The sequence below is a fragment of the Lepidochelys olivacea genome (assembly GCF_965140295.1).
Source record: "Lepidochelys olivacea isolate rLepOli2 genome assembly, chromosome: 6".
NCBI lineage: Eukaryota > Metazoa > Chordata > Testudines > Cheloniidae > Lepidochelys > Lepidochelys olivacea.
Genome location: NC_140416.1, coordinates 81,307,609 through 81,328,126, shown reverse-complemented (window position 1 = coordinate 81,328,126; position 20,518 = coordinate 81,307,609). Strand labels below are relative to the sequence as shown.

Here is a 20,518-nt window from a genome sequence, read left to right as displayed (position 1 = left end):
CTAAGCTGGTAAAGATAAGCTTAGGAGGTTTTTCATGCAGGTCCCCACATCTGTACCCTAGAGTTCAGAGTGGGGGAGGAACCGTGACAACTTACAAGGCCTTTCATGGCTATCCCTATCCTGCCCATCACGTTTCATTTGTTATCAAAATGTCAGACCCCGCTTCCGATCTGATCAGGATGCCAGCCTCCATCATCCACTTGTTACATTTTCTAACAAGCACCTTTGTGCTTTCTGCCACACTGCCCCTCATGCTTGAGAGAAGCTCCTCATAAATCTCTGAAAATCTAACTTGCTCTCCTTCAAAACCCTCCTCAAAACCAGACTGTTCCATTAAGCCTACAAAAAACATGACAATGGTTAGGCTGCTGATGTGCTGAGACCACATCCCATCAGGCTGACCAATACTGTCTCATTGTTTCTTAGTACTCCCCCACCGGCCTCCATCCCCCTGTTGTCTCTCATCTTAGACTGTAAGCCCTTCGGGACAGGGAATGCCTTTTTGTTCCATGTTTGTACAGAACCTAGTATAGTGTCCTGGTCCATAACTAAAGTCCTATGTGCTACAGTCACCCAAATAATTAAGAAAAATAGTAATTGCTTTATTCATCTGAACACTTGCTTCAAAGGATGAAGTGTAATGGCTCAACAACTTGACACAAGTTTAGAATAAGGAGAGTCTTACCAACTATTACAGTTAAAAAGCAGTGGAAGAAAATTTTACAAGAGACTAGCATAGGGTTAAAGCCACATTTTTCTTTAACAGATGATATTTCAGATGGCCACACTATTCCAGATGCATCAATTTCCTTGAAAATCCAATCCATATATGTGCATATGCTGTGCTGGCAGGAGGACTGACTGAAATGGCCAAAACCCAAGAGCTAATATTCTTTTGGCCAGAATAATGCAATTATTATTTTCCTAGCTATCAGTCTAAGCATACAGAGCCATCTGTTATGCAAAGCAAACATACACATCTCAATTACAGAAAATGCAGTTGCCTTGACAGAATTTGGATTACACCACTAACCAGCGCTGTAAAATTTGTTTTAAGCTAGTGTATAATGGATGCCTTTCAGGAGTTCCCTAATTAGCATTTACCTGCTTAAACTAATTATTCATCCTTTTTCTTTATTGGCTTATTAAACTTTGTTGGATACTATGCATAAAACAGATTAATATGAGCTTAAGACAATAACAACATTAAAGTTCTGATTCTTTACTGTTTTAGCAACCTGGTGGTGCACCAATTCCAAAACCTGAGATCCTTGATACCAGCTCCCAAACAGATTAAGGCAGGGATTAAAGCCCATTACAAAACTAGGGACTTCAATGAGAGACAAGAATATGAATATGGAATTTAAAATAGCTCCGTTTCTATTTCTATCATTCCGTTTGCTAGAGCCACCACAAAACACAATTGCTGTACACACGATAGCCAATTGCTTGGGTGTTCTTTGCAGAGTTAATAACTCTTATTCTGATTCTCATCAGATAATATTTAAATTTGGTCTCTTTCTGCACCAAACATTAAAATCTCTCTCATTCTTTTAAAATATCATTCTTAATGTAGCTGGGGCACAACAAAATCACTAGCTTTTGAAAGCTTCCAATACTAATAGTTGCCTCCTCTGAGCTGTGCCAACTTACTCAAGCAACAAGTTCACTATGGGTCCCCATTTAAAAGAGCAGACACAAACATTATCTCAATTTTTATCTCCTCGGGGTGACTGTACTAGAAGTAGATTATCCTACTTGGCAAATCATCATGCAAAAACTCTCTGCTGCATTTCTGAATCCAAATAGAAGGGAGATTTTTCGGCTAGAAGCCTCTGAATGCAGTAGGATTAGCAATAAGCCACAACAAGCAACTTTTCCTTTTTCCTTCCCTTTTAGCCTCTGAAAAACAGATGTCAGCAACTAAACTACAAATAATCAAAATACTGTATTTTATAAATTTGTCATTTCGTATTAGTGAACATTTGTGAAGGCTACAAAGTGTCCTTGTTGGAACCCTCCCTGCAAGACATTTTAATGGTCTCTTTCAGCATTTCTTGACTCCAAATGACTCCCTGTCATTGTGTCAGCTCCCAGGATAATAAAGAGTACTCCATAAACATCCAGTAATAGGACACAAGGGAAGTACTATTAGTGTGTCCCTTTCCTACCAGGTATAGAGGTTTAAAGTTCAAAACAACTGAGAAAAGAAACTTCATTTGTTCTCAATAAATTAATAATGATCTTTTGTGACAAAAAGTTTTCAGGCCCAAGTTTATTTTATCTAAACATTCAATACTGACACCTACTTCTCAATTACTTCTCAGGATGAATGAGACACAGACCTTAAGTAATGGATTCAATAATTCATGCAAAATACTGCAAAACAGATTATTACTTTAGCAGAAAAGTGCAGTTTACACAATTACATTCTAGAATCGAAAATTTTTACTTACTTGCGATAGGCCTAAATAGATGGAGACTGTTTCTGAAATGTACAAAAATTTTCCTTCTTGGTTTAGTGCAAATACAAATCCATCCAGGGACTGCAGAGTAAGAAAAAAAAAGTGAATAGATTGATGCAAAGCTGGTAACAGATTAAAACAAAGGCATCAAACACTGAATTGAGAACATATATAAACATTTTAAACTTGTATCCCGAATACACTTCTTTTATAGTATATTGTATTTATATATGCACAAACAGCACACAGGTATATACCAAAGTACAAGGAATTTTTTGTCTTCCTTAAATCATAGATACATTATGTGTAATTTATTCTCATTTGCATGCAACAAGAAATATGGAAAAAATAATACCAAATATACTTCAGTTTTTCTATCTGCAAAAATTATGCAGTAGCAAAGGGGGAAATTCCCCCTCCCAAAAAACTGAGCAAGAGAAAAATTCAGATCATCACTTGAACCATTATGGACCGCCATAGTTTGTCAATTAATCCAGGATTACACCTCCCTCCCCTCACACACACACAAACACACGTGCCTTTTGTAGGAGAACAAACAAAGCCAATCAACAGATACTGTCAACTATGTTGGGTCTATAGAAATTTTATGACTTCAATCCCTTCAGTGTAAAACTAGATTCAATTTTATTCTGACAAGTTCAAGTCTTTAGATCTGGTTTCCATAGCAAATGGAAAAATCAAGATATGATTATACACATTAATTCACAGCTTTTGAAATACGACCGCAGTTAATAAACAAAGAGATATATTCTAAATTTGATACATGGAGTAAATCACTACACATCAAGATGAAAATATGCCTCTTCATTGGGAATACATGGCATTTCATTTTTATTCCTCTATTGAGGCCAATTATTGGCAAAACATATACGTAATGTTTGCCGAAGCAAAATCACAAATTTATAGAGATTAGTAATACTATAAGAAGTTGCAAATGAGGAAACATCCCAAATCCAAGCCTTGGGATACAGGTATGTGTAAAGCAAAAATGTAACCGTATTACATTTGAGATCAACATGTTCTTGGAAGAACAAGATAACAGAGTTGCACACAAATTTAGAGAAAAATATAAGATGCCAAAGTGACTGCAATAATTCACTCTTTTTCAAATACAGAGCAGTGATTTCTGAGGCTTTTTAATGTTTTGATTCCTTTGCTTCTTGATTAATTTCTAACATACTGCCGGTCAGAAGCTGACTTTGGCAAGTGTTCACCCCTCTCTGATGTAGTAGATGGTGGAATTAGTTCAAAAATCTGTGTTTTCTCAAAAGAACGAACCACACATTGGAAAACAAACACTCACAAAAGATATTGCATTAAAGAAAGGCTCTCTAATTTATATTTATGAATTAATAAAATTGTAAATCTACATAGACTTTCTTCAAGTAAAACATTTATACTATGCAAGCAGTTTATGGCATCTTATAAATCATCATCTCCCCTCTTTCCCCCCCACATGATTAACATAGGCTCCTTGAACTTTAACAGCAATAACAGGTGAAAAATCTGGAATGGTGGAATTCAGATTTAGACCTATACAAGGGCAAAATTAAAACCTTTATAAATGTAGTATCCTCCATTCTCTAAACATCTCTTCTGCTACTGTGTCTCTGTTCTGTTCTCTTACCCCTCCTTAATGAGAAAGGTCAGAAGAGGAGGGTTCCTTTAAAAGCTCTGTGGCTTACGGTGTCCTGAGAATCTGCTCCATGCTTCTTCAGGAACATGGGTCTACCAATAGTGCAGGAAACATTGTTTGAACCCCAACTATAAATAGTATTGAGAACCCTATGACTCTGTGGCCATGTGTTGGTGTATTTGATAGAGTGCCTCTTTCCAACAGCAGTCACATCACATTGACTCGTTAACATGCTGCCATTATCTCCCCACACTGGCTACAGAACACAGTTGTTGCCATATTAATCAGGCCACCGGTCTATATATGTTATTCCAGTATCCTGTATCCAACAGTGGATAATACCAGATGCTTCAGAGGAATGTGTGAAATATCCGTAGTGGACATTTATGCAATAAGAGGTCAACTGGGAAAGTTTGTCCCTAACCTCAGGCTGTTAGTAGTTGGCTTACGTCATTAAGCACAAATGTATAACTAGTGTAACTGAAGATATTCTTTATTACCCATAAAAATGTCTGTTCCTTTTTAGAATCCTGTTATGCTCTTTGTCTCAATAATATCTTGAGGCAATGAGTTCCACAGATTAATTATGTGTTGCATAAAAAGTTCTTCCTCCTGTCAATTTTACATTTTCAGCCTTTTTGTTCTTATATTATGAGAAAGGGTAAATTCAGCAGGAGTGCCTCATTGATCTTTTCTATGTTGTTTGCTATATTATATAATCATTTGGACAAATCTTGGTGTAATTTTTGTGGTGACATTAGTAAAAGGCACCTGGATTATATCCTGGACAAAGTGCAAGTCTGAGCACCATCAAGTTTAGGAATTTAGGCTTCTCAATAAAATGGCAGTACATTTTTTTTAATATCGACAAAGCAACATAGTTTTCCTTAACCTCATTTTTGGAAACAGCTCAACCATTTTTGTTGAAGCTTTAAAAAAACAAAACAAAACAAAACAAAAACAGTTATCCTCAAGTAGACACAAGGCATGGAAAATTTCAGCCTGAATGGTTAAAGTCTGAAAAGTTAAGAGCAACTGAAAACAGGGTCTTACAATGGAATGTGTTAATCACCTTTAATTACAGGTGTCATTGCCAACTCCCACTATAATAGTGACTCATTCATATCACCTATTTGTTGCTTCTCTCAGTTAAATAGCTTTAATCTTCTACTCCTTCCTGGTGTAGGAGTGACTGTTCCTGCTCCCCCATCCCTTTGTGGGAGGCTGTTCGCCACCTTTGCCTCATGGAGTTGCCTGAGAAGCACTATGGCTGGGATGTTCCTGGACTGGTGGTGCCATGGAAGCATACCACAAAGCTGTTTTTCCTCTCTGTGTGACTGACTCATGACTATTCCCATAAGATTTCCTTCATTTTGCCAGTTTGAGTTACTAGAGGGTGGATGAATCATAGAAGAAGAAGATTAGGTTTGGAAGAGACCTCAGGAGGTCATCTAGTCCAACCCCCTTCTCAAAGCAGGACCAACCCCAACTAAAGAGGCGAAAAGGTGTAGCAGCTTTGAATACCAAACATTATGGGGACAGTTCAAGACAGCCAGGGTCAATGCTCTCCCTTTCCTTTCACCTGCTGGAATTTCCACCCAGAAAGTAGTAGTTTTGATGCCTCTCAAACACGTGTTGCACTCCTGGTACTTGTATGTTAACTGAACAGACCACAATTGAATTGTCTGTTCATATTAATACTTGAGGCTCTGAAGACCCTCCCAGCTTCAAGATATTTACATGTAGTTTCTCTTTATGACTGGACTTTGTCCACTGAACTCACTCCACTAGAAACAATGCTTCCAAGCCCCTCAAATGGTATCTGTTTTTAAGGGCCACAATTAGAGGGTCATTTTCTGTCATTTCAGATCAAACTACTCAGCTCCCTGGACAATTTTGTGATTGTTACAAGAACAAGGCAGATTCCCTTTTAATGTTCCTGTTCAAGGACTCTTTTAGTTACCTGCATGTCATATCCTTTTGACCCCCTGGATTCCTCCTCCTCCTCTTACTTTCTCTTTCCTCACCCCTACCTTCCACCCCCCTCCTGTTATATTTGTGTATCAACATTGACAGAATTCAGCATTTGAAAGGGTCAGAAGAGCAAAATGAGTTGTATATAACGTGCATCTGATCACATTTTGAAAAAAGTCATTTCCTATTAGATTACTAAAGAGCTAACTATTTCAATTCCTGAAATGGAGGGCAATGAGAGAAAGACCTTAAAGTGGTGGAAGGAAAAGACAAACTCAATTTATAGTATCTAGAACAACTCCTCCCACAAAAATAGGAAAACCTTCTAATGCAATCTAGTCCATCCTAAATATATGAGAGGGCAAAGATGGGCTAAGCACCCTTGTGCCAACGTTGTTGTTCCTTATACAGGTCAAACAGTATCTGTGAAGGGCTGTCTCATTTGTTATTCATAGGTATTATTTATGAATATTTATTATTTAGGTAATGCGTGTTGAAATTTTTCAGTTTTTCATAAAGCCTGTGTCCTTTGTGCACACCAAGACACCATCCAGCCTTCAAACAATGGTGGTGGAGGGGCTAAGGGAAGGTGTGTTGTAGAAGAGTATTTGACACCATGGTACGCTACATGTTTGCTGCCAATTTTTGTTTAGCAAAGAGATATTCTTGGAAGTATGATTTGAATTACATACATATGTCCAATTGCATAACTATTGTTAGAAAAACACAGGTGTATCCCTGTAGCAAAATTTTAAAGCTCTCTTTCCATTTGAGGACCCCAAAGACGCTACCAAAGACCAGACTTCTAAAGAGAAACTTTGTAAAACAAAGGCAAGCATGACCTGTGGACCAGACGTGGGCTACAAAGTTCTACACTCTGTTCCATAGCCATTGTCAACTTAGTACAGAAGTGCGGCATGCAGAGACTAAACAGACTCCACAAAATGCTCCATTTTCACATAAGCAGAAGCCACTCAGATATAGATGGCATATACATTTTGGGACCTGCAATCTCAAGCTCCATTCCCCCTTTGTTTTTAACGTGAGGTTGGCTGCCATCAGCTCAATTTAATGCTCATTATTGGGGTTCTTGAAAATTGTTAATGAGGCCCTCAGACAGCCAAATTTTGGGCATCTCTGATCCAAGAAAAAGACTAATAATATTCCTATTTTGATACAGTTTATACTTATTGCTTATGTATAAGATGTGATTAAAGGTGAAGTTTCATAGCACTTTTTAATTTTGATTTGAGAAAACCATTATTTATTATGTTGTTTCAATCACCACGGGCTACTTTTTAATTTTTTTTAAAACTGCCCCACTGTTTTCAACAGGCTCCAATTAAGATTCTGGGGTCAAAGGGTTAATTACATCTTCTTACCCACTATGTAGAATTTTCTGATTATTAACCAAGGTTGGATTAAGATGAAAAAGAACCGACACAAATGTTAATACTTGCCCCTCCTCAAGAAGATTTATCATAATACCATGCTGAAATCTGTATGCTTTCTTCAAAGCAGTTAGAGAACAAAATCTTAGAGGAAACACTTAAATAAATGTTTTAAAGACAGGCAGGTGTCTGATTTATTGAGACAGTCTTCTTATTACTAAAAACAGTTCTAAGCTAGCTGGACAAGATTGATACAAGATTTCCTATGTCATATCTCAGTAAGTCTATGTGGTAGACATGAAGGAAGTGAGATTCAGATGTAAAAGTCAGAAGCTATATCACCTCTCAATAATAGTGCCAATCATTATAATTTATAGCCTCTGACATCTATATAATGCAAAAAATGTAAGACTTTTTTTAACCCAAAACACTGAACGGCTCTTCTAGTATTTGTGAAATTGTGGAGTTATTTTCTTGCAGGATATGAAACTAACTGTACCACTTTGACTGAATGAGTACTAATGTATAATGCATTGTTAAATGGATTTATATTTGTAAGAGGAATTTTTTCCCTGGTATTTTTTCATAGTCTCACTTCAGCCAAATTTCAGAGACTGAAATCTTACTACAGTGTCCTTCTGGGGAATATCCTCATATATCATACTATCCATGAAGTCCCTAATTCCTTCTCTTGTATTCCAATGCTGCAAAAAACCCTGTTACCCTGACCTAAACTCCAGTTAGAGTGAAGAATTACCAGTAGGCTAGGTTATTTTAATGACAGATTATTTTAAACTAAGCCTTCACCATCTGTTCCACCCCCTAATTATGAATGCAAAAAGAACATATTTCACAATTACATCAGTAAAAAGTAAGATATACATGATTTAAATGCAGGCATGTGTTCTTTGTCCAATGCAGCATGCATCTGTGATGTTTTTCTCATAATTCAGGCTCTGATTGGGGGGATGAGGAGCAAACTGTTCACCCCTGATAAAACAGATTCATTGATATACTAAACTTTTTCCTGGCAAACAGATCATCTTAATTAGAATTTTTCACTGTTATGACATAATGATATTATAACTGGAGCTGAGCATTAATTTGAGCACAATGCCTGTCACCAATTAGATATAAAGCATCCAATAACAGCTAAAAATATTTTACTATTACTAAAGAGAGACTGCACTGGAAACGACCGACATTTACCTAAGGAAATAGTTCTCCTCTTGCAGTAACAGAGCTAAATAGCATAGCAATAATTTACGAAGAACAACAGTTAAAGGTGAGGGGGTTTTTTTCTTTGTTTTTTTTTGGTTTTTGGTCTCACTAGTAAAAATTAGACAGGGCCCTTCAAATTTCATGAATATGCAACAATGTCATAAGGAACAGGTTAACAGAAATCTGTTTTGGAGCCTTCAAGGCACGCCTATTGTGCTATCACTATTAAGATATCAGAACGGTATCCTACGGTAACTCCAACAAATATACCAAAGCTTTACTACTTATGTGGAAAAACCTAACAAATTGTGCCTGGGGCTTTTGCAACAAAGTACTGTAAAAAGACAAAACTCTTATTCCTGGAAATATGATTTAATGTGCAGTGTATTTGAGACGTGTAAAAAAATCAAAAGTTTAGGCATTTATTAATTTATAGAAATCTCCAAAAGCTTTATTCTTGCTCTTCTGCCTTCTCTGCATGAGAACAAAGAAATCCCAAATAAAATAAAATAAAATAAAATAAAAGGTGAGATCATGGGAAATTACTGCAATGTTCTTTGGGCTTCAAGCCCTTTCCTGCAGAATAAAAATAGTCTCTAATCACAAAATCAAACTGCAGTACACTCCACTCACTTTTTCAACTCTGATACCAACACCATTTTATTTATTTTAACACATCCAGTGTAATAAACTACACTAAGCATGGAGTCTGACTGAGTCTGTGACACACATTTGGCAACAAAACTAAAATGAAAGGATGAGGTAAGAGGACAAGCTCAAAGGACATGGTTAGAGAGAGCTTTGCTGTCAGTTATTAATTTGGCTCCCTCTTGCTTTTTACTCCCATGGATGGGGAGACTGGATGAAATTTACAATTGCAAATAAAACAAAACAAAAATCCCACCAGTCAATCTTAAGAAAACCTTTTCTCAACTTTGAACCAAAGAGGCAAAAATATGTGAAAGAGCTTGCCAAGTCCCCTGAAGCATCACCCACCAAATCTGTGCTCTGTGGGACAGGGAGAACCCCCAACAGCAAATGATTGCATGAGCAGACTTTTTTCATAAAAATTGATATTGTTTTAAGATCTCTTACCAAGATCAATTGCAAAGTAGATGGAATATTAGAGAAAATTAGAAATTCAGATGGGATGGTAATACTTGAAAACTGATTGCTGTGTTTTGATGCTGCATTCATGGACATATTCAGTAACAATAAAATGGGTAATATCACAGACGAGGCAGAGAATCATTAAACGGTTATAAATTGCAGAGTTGTGGGAGTTCACAGAAAACCAGAGATTAAGGATTTGGCAATATTTTGTGTGCAAAACTGCTGAAAGATTTTTGGGGACCACCACCTTGTGGATAATAGTTTAACTTTAATTTCTGCTAGAAGGCTGCCTTCAGTTGTTACACCGTCCCAAACTATCCTATGAACATGCACAAAATAGCACCCTAAAAGCTATCAGACCCACTGAAAATTTGGTATTACAGGAAGAAAGAAAGTAATAACCTTGACCTGCACTGCAATGCTATTAAAAGACAGAAGGAGCTTTATTAATGTGAAAAAGAAATTCCAAGACAGAGGAATTGCATCCATTATGTATCCAGCTTCTGAAAATAAGTTATGCTAGCCAAACATTTTATGTAGTATGCAGACACTTTATCAAGGCCAAACCATGAGAAATAACTGATGAAATGGAGTCAAATGAGAGAAGGCAAATTATTTTAAGTACCTCTGTGAACTCTTTTTTTGGTGGAACACTTGAGCTAAGATTTTATATATCACATATCTCTGCTGATTTTTATGCTTGAATTTGATCAAGTGACCTGAATTGCTTGGCTTAATTCTTGAAATTGTTGTTATGGTCTTGAAGTAGAGGATGACATACAGGCAGAGACTGATATGTTTGGGAGAGAAAACTATTCGTTAGGAGTGATTTTGATATTTCATATAATACAGCACTCGCACAGTTAAAGTCAACTGGCTGGGTAGATTATTTTAATTTACATGTTAGGTTTGCATGAGATTACGGTTTTAATAGTCTTATGACCTACTATAGCTTGAAGCTCTTGGACGGTGTTACATCCCGGAGAGGGTAGGGAGGGTATCGAAACAGACAACCTTAACTGAGTAAAACATTTTAGAAGATGGCTAGATATACTGTAGCAGGAGACACGAAACTATTGGAGTGCATGATTTTTTTACTCCCACATTTTTTAATTCAATAGAGCGATTGTACTTACATTATTTGGTTCCTTTGGAATAATCTGAAAATGTTAACAGTTTATTCTGTAGTACACCCATGAGAGAGGATGATGTAATTACTTGTCTATTTAATTACTTGTCTATTTCCTATATCTAGATGACCAGCATAACTTTTTCATTGTGCAGTCTCTGTATAAGATTTCAATAGTAGGAAAACCCTTTGATCTTGTCTTAATTGTTGCTACTTATTCCAAAAGTCTATACTTACAAAGCTGCAATGTAAAATAAACAGGGGACAGAAACACCCCCACCCCCTCATTTTTAAGAGGGGTGGGGGTGTTTTAAGGTACCTGACAGAAGAAAGATATACAGGAAAAGGAGAGAAATGGGGTGGGGGGAGGAGGGGAAGGACTGCTGAGGGAGGAACTCAGGGCTGCCTCACGTAATTAAATTCCATTCTGTGGGAGTTGTGTATTAAAGTACTGACCTTACATCTCTAGAATGCCAGTTCATGCTGAACATGTTGCCTTGAATTTTATGGGTTTCCTACTTTTAGCACAAGGCTGTATGGACTGCAGACTCTCTGCAAAGACACTATATGCCACCTGGTACAATCAAAAATATCTATTTAGGATGAGAGAGCTATCATACAGAGATTGCATTACCTATCTCTTGCCCTAAGAATGTGGTCCCTTCAGGTCAGGCAATTATGATCTGTCTGCAGACTAGCTTTTCTTTGGCTCTAGAGCAGTGCTTCTCAAGCTACCTGATGTGTGTGTAGCTATCAAGCTATCTTTTTTTTCCCAATGTGCGCACAGACTGGCAGCCGATGGCTCACGGACTGGCACCGGTCCGCAGACCACCACTTTGAGTAGCAATGCTCTAGAGGATTTCTGTTTCCAAAGGCACCTGCTCTTTAGAGGTACAAACATTCATCTGATATAAAACATGCCAGTTGTAGGTAAGTTGAAGTTCTGCAAAGTGCCATCCTGAATGAAGTACTTGATGCTGGAAGTACTTGCATAGTGTTGCTACCATGAGAATTAGCACAGAAGTTGTGTTAAATTGCTTATAGTCGTAAGCACAATAGTAAGTAGTGAGTGTTTGCAGCATGAGGCCTCAGGTCCCAGTCCTGGACTCCTGGGTCAGACCATGGGAACCCCATTAACTTTAATGGAGTGCTGAACAGGTTCAAGCGTCTACCCAAGCAGGTGCTATATTTGTAACTTTAATGGCTCTAAGATTGAAAGAAAATAACCCACGTGAATGTTTCAGCATATAAAAATTCTGTCTTAACTAGGGTTGCCAACCCGCCCGGATTGGCCAGGAGTCTCCCGGAATCAGGCTTCATCTCCCGGAGGCAACAGAAGCCAATCTGGGAGACTTTATGCTGCTAAAAGTCCGGTGGCGCAGCGGGGCTCCCTACCCGCCCTGGCTCCATGCCACTCCTGGAAGTGGCTCTGAGAGGGTCTCTGCGTGCTGCTCCTGTCCTGAGCACCAACTCCGCAGCTCCTATTGGCTGGGAATGGGGAACCGCAGCCAGTGGGAGCTGCGGGGGCAGTCCCTGCAGGCAGAGGCAGCACTGTATAATAAATAATTACATTTATTAAAAGACAATATTGATACCTGAAATAGATCTCAATGAAGAAATAAAATACATTCTTTGTCTGATGCATTATAGCAATTTGTGCTCTTTGTAAGGCATGTTAAAATAGCACGATGTTAAGAATGTCTCTGAAAATGCGGAATATAAAAATATCAGGCCAGCTCCTTCCCTCCAATCTCAATGAGTGGTGCACAAAAGCCAGAAACTGGCCGTAACTCAACAGCTGAGAATTCCTCCATCTTTCAGCTGGCATTAAGTTGCCACAGCTGAATCCTGTACCAACTGTCACCCCTTGTATCCGGGCACTGAGGGGCAGCAGAACCACAGAGATTCACTCCATCAATTCCTTAGGATTCATACACTGCTGGCATAAATTAGAGCAGCCTCCTGTAACTCACTCATGGGCTGGAACATGCCAACCCACAGAATCAGAGCTGTAATGAGCACTGACAATCTCCCCCAATACACCTGTGGTTCTCAGCCTAGGAGAGAATCTGGTCCATCTTGAATCTGAGTCTGCCAGCTACTGAAAGTTTAATTTTGAAAATTTGGTTTGGACACACTGAAACCTACATTTCCACATGGGGAAAGGATTCTGAAGTTGTTCTTTGGTACTCTTGCTTTTTATCCCTTCAATCTTCAGTATAATTAATAGTTCTGGAGTTCTGGATAAAGAAGTACTGTGAATACAACCATATTAGCAGAAAACAAACAGTTTATTTCCTGAAATCAGTTGGGATCTACATTAATAGGAATGTTTCAGAACCTTATCCCTAAGGAATTATCCAATCTTTCTGTGTTCCACTTTGTAAACCCAATATCTCTATATTGGTTTTCAGTGCATTCTTGAAGTGTTTTGAGGTTGCAGCGCTTCACTCCTGAAGTATATTCCACACAAAGAAGGAATGCCCACTTATGGGAAAATCAATTATTCTGATGGAATCTGAAGCCTGGTCCTGAATGATTTCAGGATAACAACTCAGTTTACCACTACAGCACTGAGCTGCTCCATTGACCTTCCACTTTTGTTTCACAGCTGGAATATGAGACCAGGTGAGAAGACAGTATGTAGCTCTGCTGTCAACAGGAATCAAATCCCATTCTAGGCTGTGAGGAATGCTGCTCTGCTTACCCCCAGCCCCCGAGCTCACCAACTATTTAATGCCTGGGTATGTAAAGATAAGTATGGATTTTGCAGTTTACTAACATACTTGCATAAATTCAAGCATATCAGCTAACAGCACAGAACAGCTTTCTCTGAAGAAGGTTTATATTCTTTTTGCTCAAATTAATATACTATAGTGGCAACCGCAAGTGCTGCTATAATTAAGGGTCTGTTTGCATTTCCACTACAGAATCCTATTTTCGTGTGTGTGTGACAATTTGTCCAACATATATTACATATCTAGACACAGACACATACATATACACACACACACGCTACAGGAAGAAATTTGGAATACAAGATCTCAACCCAGGAACAATATACAATTTGTCCATTTAGAAATGCAGCTTATGTGCATGCACAGAACTATGTGAAAATTTTCCTATGGATTTTTACCATGGGGTGATTAGGGTGCATGCATGGAAACTCCACTGTTATGATATCTCCTTAAGAGCATCTTGAAGCAATTGCAGTGTATTGTATCGATAACCTGTGCATCAAAGAGTGCTCAAGACTTTCACAAAAGCGGCAAAGAGTCCTGTGGCACCTTATAGACTAACAGACGTATTGGAGCATAAGCTTTCGTGGGTGAATACCCACTTCATCAGATGCATGTAGTGGAAATTTCCAGAGGCAGGTATAAATATGCAAGCAAGAATCAGGCTAGGGATAACGAGGTTAGTTCAATCAGGGAGGATGAGGCCCTCTTCTATCAGTTGAGGTGTGAACACCAAGGGAGGAGAGACTGCTTTTGTAGTTGGCTAGCAATTCACAGTCTTTGTTTAATCCTGAGCTGATGGTGTCAAATTTGCAAATGAACTGAAGCTCAGCAGTTTCTCTTTGAAGTCTGGTCCTGAAGTTTTTTTGCTGCAGGATGGCTACCTTTAAAACTGCTATTGTGTGTCCAGGGAGATTGAAGTGTTCTCCTACAGGTTTTTGTATATTGCCATTCCTAATATCTGGGTTGTGTCCATTTATCCTTTCAAGACTTTCATGACACAACAGAATACAGTAGGTGCCTGGTGTGCCAATAACCACACTCAGTATTAGCTAAAGAGCTCCAAATAAGTCTTGACAACAGTTCCTAATGCTATTGTACATGTAAACAATCGGTGCATTGTGTCCTTCAACCCAAGGAAAAATTGACACAATTGCTCCAAACTCTTACTATACATTACAGTGCAATTTGTAACAAATCTGCAGCTTAAAGCCTCTCCCCAAAGAGATCTTGATGAAACAGCTTTACTCTATGGTGTCAAGGATCCACACATGCCAACTCTTTCCCTTCTCCCCGAAATGTGATACTTATTTTCTGTGGATTCAGTGCCAATTAACGATAACTAAGGAACAATTCTACACATCAGTTCTTCTAACCATAATGCCTTAAACATACATTGGTAAACACACATTGTTATTGTTAGGTTCTATCCTTCCTCTATCCACCGGACGATTGAGGTGCTAAAGGAGCACTCAAGGAAGACAAGGCCATTGCAGAGAAGCTACATGAATTCTTTGCTTTGGTCTTCAGTGCAGAAGGCGTGAGGGAGATTCCCACACCTGAGCCATTCTTTTTAGGTGATAAATCTCAGGAACTATCCCAGACTTAGGTGTCAATAGAGGTGGTTTTGGAACAAATTGATAAATTAAACAGTAATAGCTCATCAGGACCAGATGGTATTTATCCAAGAGTTCTGAAGGAACTCAAATATGAAATTGCATAACTGCTAACTGTGGTATGTAACTTATTGCTTAAATCAGCCTCTGTACTAGATGACTGGAGGTTAGCTAATGTAATGCCAATTTTTTAAAAAGGCTTCAGAGGCAAGCCTGACAATTACAGACAAGTAAGCCTAACTTTAGTACCAGACAAATTGTTTGAAACTATAGTAAAGACCAGAATTATTGGACACTTAGCTGAACAAAATATGTTGGGGAAGAATCAACATGGCTTTTGGAAAGGGAATTCTTTGAGGGGGTCAGCAAACATGTGGACAAGGGTGATCCAGTGAATACAATGTACTTGAACTTTCAGAAGGCTTCATCATAGGCTCTTAAGCAAAGTAGGCAGTTATGGGATAAGAGGGAAGGACCTCTCATGGATCAGTAACTGGTTAAATGATAGGAAACAAAGGGTAGAAGTAAATGGTCAGTTTTCAGACTGGAGAAAGGTAAATAGTGGTGTCCCCCAGGATCTGTACTGGGGCCAGTACTGTTCAACATATTCATAAATGATCTGGAAAAAGGGGTAAACAGTGAGATGGAAAACTTTTCAGATGTTACAAAATTATTCAAGATAATTAAGTCCAAAGTTGACTGTGAAGAGTTATAAAGAGATCTCACTAAACTGGGTGACTGGGCAACAAAATGGCAGATGAAATTCAAAGTTGAGATATGCAAAGTAATGCACATTGGAAAACATAATTACAACTATACATAGAAAATGATGGGGTCTAAATTAACTGTTACCACTCAAGAAAGAGATCTTGGTGTCACTGTGGATATATCGTTCTCTGAAAACATCTGCTCAATATGTAGTGGCAGACAAAAAGCTAACAAAATGTGAGGAACCATTAGGAAAGAAATAGATAATAAAACAGAAAATATCATAACAACACTATAGACATCCATGGTACACCCACACCTTGAATACTGTATGCAGTTCTGGTTGCCCCATCTCTAAAAAGATATATTAGAAATGAAAAAACATTCAGAGAAGGGCAACAAAAATGATTAGGGGTATGGAACTGCTTCCATATAAGGAGAGATGGAAAAGACTGAGACTGTACAGCTTGGAAAGAGACGACTAAGAGGGGAGATGAGAGAGGTCTATCAAATCATGAATGGTATGGAGAAAGTAAAAAAGAACACGTTATTTACCTCTTCACCTGACACAAGAACCAGGGGTCACCAAAGAAATTAATAGGTAGCAAGTTTAAAATAAATACAAGGGAGTACTACTTCACACAACACACAGTCAACCTGAGGAATTTGTTGCCATGGGTTGTTGTGAACATCAAAAGTTCATGGAGGACAGGTCCATCAGTGGCTATTAGCCAAGATGGTCAGGGACACAACCCCATGCTCTAGGTAACCCTAGATCTCTGACTGCCAGAAGCTGGGAATGGATGTCAGGGGATGGATCACTCAATAAATTGCCCTGTTCTGTTCATTCCCTCTGAAGCATCTGGCATCGGCCACTATTGGAAGACAAGATACTAGGCTAGATGGACCATTGGTCTGAGCCAGTGCTGCCTTCTGGAAACTTCCCTTTCTCCCTGCCCTATCCTAGCTGTTGGAACCCTCTTTGTCTCTCCCCACTCCCCCACGTAATTAGGAATGCTCTCCTGCCTCCATGGTCAATTGATTTAAATTCGAAGTGATTTAAATCACCAATTTTAATCACAATTTAAATCTGCAACCAAGAAATCTTGATTTAAATCACCTATTTTAATTGTGTTTTGCCTTTGTACCTTTTAGTTATTTTCCTAAAGGAAGATTGGTTCTCATTGGTTGGTAACCATTAAAACACTGATTTGCAACTAAATATAGCCTTTACACTAAATTTGGTGATTTTTACTAACCAGGAGGATACACTATAGCTGTACATATTTATTTAAGCAATTATATATCTTAACTTTTTGCTAGATTATGATAATTTTTTACTTGCAAGTAATGTCAAACTCTCTTTAGATTGAATATCAAATTCAATTAAAATGCACAATATCATCATTTAAATTTTGTTATTAAATAAAACTACCATTAATTTGCTGGATACATAAGAAAACAAAGGTGTATCAAAACATGTCTTGCATTTAAAACTAATTAATTTATTAAACAAAGGAAGTATCATTTGTAGTTAGTGAACTGAACTGATTGTTTCTGATCACCATATCCTTCAAGACTTTAGAGCTAGTAGATTTCATCCTCTCACCTAGTTTTTATTCATACTAGTTTTGATTCAGAGATTGGAAGAGGAAAACAATCTTTCCTCCTTTTTCAACTCCCAATTAGTGTCTTGTCTTTGAATGAACTAGTCATTAAATTCAACTAGTTGAATAAACTGAAATGAAGAAAGTATTCTCTTTGCACCTACAGAAGAGGTTGCTGCTATCAAAAGCTGGTTTAGTACATCAACAAATTCGGTTTCCAGGTGCTTAGCCACTGACTTATCAGTTCAGTGGATGATTTTCTTTAAATCTTGGCAACAAACGTTCTGCTTAATATTAGTTTTTGTATTTAATTAAAAACATTTTAATAGAATATAAGTTTAGGCCTTAACATAGGTTACCAATTTCAAACTAAATTTATAATAGGTTTATTTTTTTAAAACGAACCTTATTTAATTTAAATAAAATATACTATTTTAATTTTGTTAAAAATCAGATATTTAGGATATTTTTTAAAAGGTCATTGATTTTTACCCACCATGCCTACCTCACTTTGGCTGAAGCTGCACACACTTACAAATGTACTTAACTGTATGTTCATGAGTAACCTCATTCAATGCATATGAGTCAGTGTTTGCAGGACTAGGGCCTAATTTCTAATTCTCAGTCAGTTGTCACCAGCTGGCTTGGTGCCTTTTTCTACGCAGGTTGTTTTGAATTCCTTCTCTCACTGTCTTGGCTACTTGAATAATTTTCCCCTGACTTTACTGCTTCTGATATGTTGATTTTTGGCAATTCCTTTGCTCTCTGGCACTAACTGTTTTGAGTTTTGTTTGTGGTGGCTCAACATAAACACTTTGAGTGAAAGTTTCACTGTTACCTTTTTGTGTAAAAAAAGTAAAATAAAATAAAATCCCCCATAACATCAACAAATCAATTTTCTGTCTTTAGTAGCTTCTTTCCTCTCTGGCTCATCTCCCCTCCTCTCAGTCTCATAAAGCCAGCTTTGAGAAAAACAGGCAAGCAGGTGCTCTCTCTGTATACTTTTGTTTGAATGCCTTCCCTGTTTAGGTTTTGCATGGAGATATTCCCCGACTGGACACTCAGCATGATGTTACATAACAAACCTAGTAGAGCACAAGATTTTGCAAGCAAAGTTGCAGTTTTAATCGTCAATAACGCTCAGTACTTAACAGAAAAAAAAATAATTTTTTAAAAAGGCAATGGACTTGAAGGTGGTGGTAAATCTGGGAGCCAAATAAAAATGAGGTGAAAAATAGCGAATCCTTAAAGAGTTCCTAAATTTATCTGAATTTCTTTGGTCTGTTTTTAGTCAGATTGTAGTGGAAAAGAACCATCATTTCCTCAGTATTTAATATTTCTGGTCTCAATCAAGAAGAAGTGCAGAATAATTACAACAGAAATATTACCAAATGTTCTGCCCATCTAAAAACACTTGGTTTGAATTCTGACACAGGGCTCAAATTGATTCAAATCCAAACATTTTTCTTATCCCTATCACTGACCTTAGGGAACAGGAAGGATTTGGGATATCAACTTGCTCGAGGTGACTTCTTGCGTTAAATATGATCAACTACTTTTATTTTTAATTAACCTATTTAACAGATGAGAAAATAAACTCTCCAAAGCACAAAGAACCCAGAAATTCAAAATGCTTCTGGATCCTAAAAGGGGGACCATTTATACTGAAGGAAACTTTAAAGCACATTTTTAAAAATTACAATCTACCTGGCCAGAATTTTTCTGTCTATCCTTTGTATTATTTCAACTCTCACTCACAACCCACCCGTGCTTGCTGCCTGATCCTGCAATGAAATCCAAATCCTGTCAGTGACATCACAGTCTGTTGTTAAAATTATGTATGAAAATGAATTAAATATTACCAATGCTGAGTTATAACTTGGGAGTCAATAGACAAAGAAAACTGGTTAGGAAGTATCTTTGAAAATTAACTAACATAACAGAAAATATTCTGAAAGAAAAGGAACAAATGTACATAGCCATTTAAAGCTGAAAAGTTTGAAATTTCCCCCAGTATGGATCTCCATGTTTAAGGATCAAATGCTACTCACTGACATACTCATGCAGTTTCCAATGAAGACAGCAGGATCTGCATTTGCAGAATTTGACCCATAAGGCATTAAAGCCTAAGATAATACAGAATTTGATTCTTTTTGGGGATTGTTAAAAAAAAAAGTCCAAAACCAAACCAACCAAACAAATAAAACCCCCTACGAGAAATGTTGCCTTTACCCTGACCCCAAACAGAAGGGTCCTCAGGTACCACAGTGACAAGCTCATTAAAATGCACAGATAGATGACCACATAGATACTGACATAAAAGGTAAAAACAGTATATTGGTGAAAACCCAGCGATTGCAGCCCCAGACAGCACAGAGTTGGAAGAACTCTTAGAGTCCATGTGAGATTTGTATCACTATTTAAAAAAAAGGAAATTAAACCACATAAATGTTGTTAAATTAGCACTTTGGAGACTGCAGACCTGTACATACATCCTGATAATCTGTCTCAAGAGCCACAAATACCACTTGTTCTGTAAGTGTTATGTACTAGTATTTGACCAATAAAAGTACTAGTAATTTTGCTGGTGACTTGGAAAATATTATCGATCTGATTCCCAATTACTTCAGTAGGCTTTTGGACAAGACCCTAAATGCACAGAAGTAGGAAATTCCAGATGGGAATGCTGAAACTCCTTTGTAAACTGGGATTTCCATCATGTGAATGTTGGTACAGACTACGCAGTGCATGAGGATTTAGATCAGATTAAGAGAAACTATCAATATTTTGTGGTTCACACACAAATATGTAGAACTGTCTATGAACCACTATAATTATAGTCTACATGTAACAAATGATTATACTTCAAAAATCTTAATTATCCAACTACTTAAAATCT

The 20,518-nt window shown here is 37.6% G+C and overlaps 1 protein-coding gene across 7 annotated transcripts in view; it reads right to left on the bottom strand.

Moving 5' to 3' along the window:
• The window catches only part of NPAS3 (neuronal PAS domain protein 3), a gene marked incomplete at its 5' end in the record, with an annotated part of 847,295 nt that overhangs the window by 249,260 nt on the left and 577,517 nt on the right, over positions 1–20,518 (bottom strand). For all 7 annotated transcript variants that reach the window (XM_084632755.1, XM_084632756.1, XM_084632754.1 and 4 more), the window contains one exon: positions 2,457–2,546. In XM_084632755.1, coding sequence (XP_084488881.1) covers positions 2,457–2,546 — 90 coding nt within the window. The remainder of the gene's footprint in view (positions 1–2,456; positions 2,547–20,518) is intronic.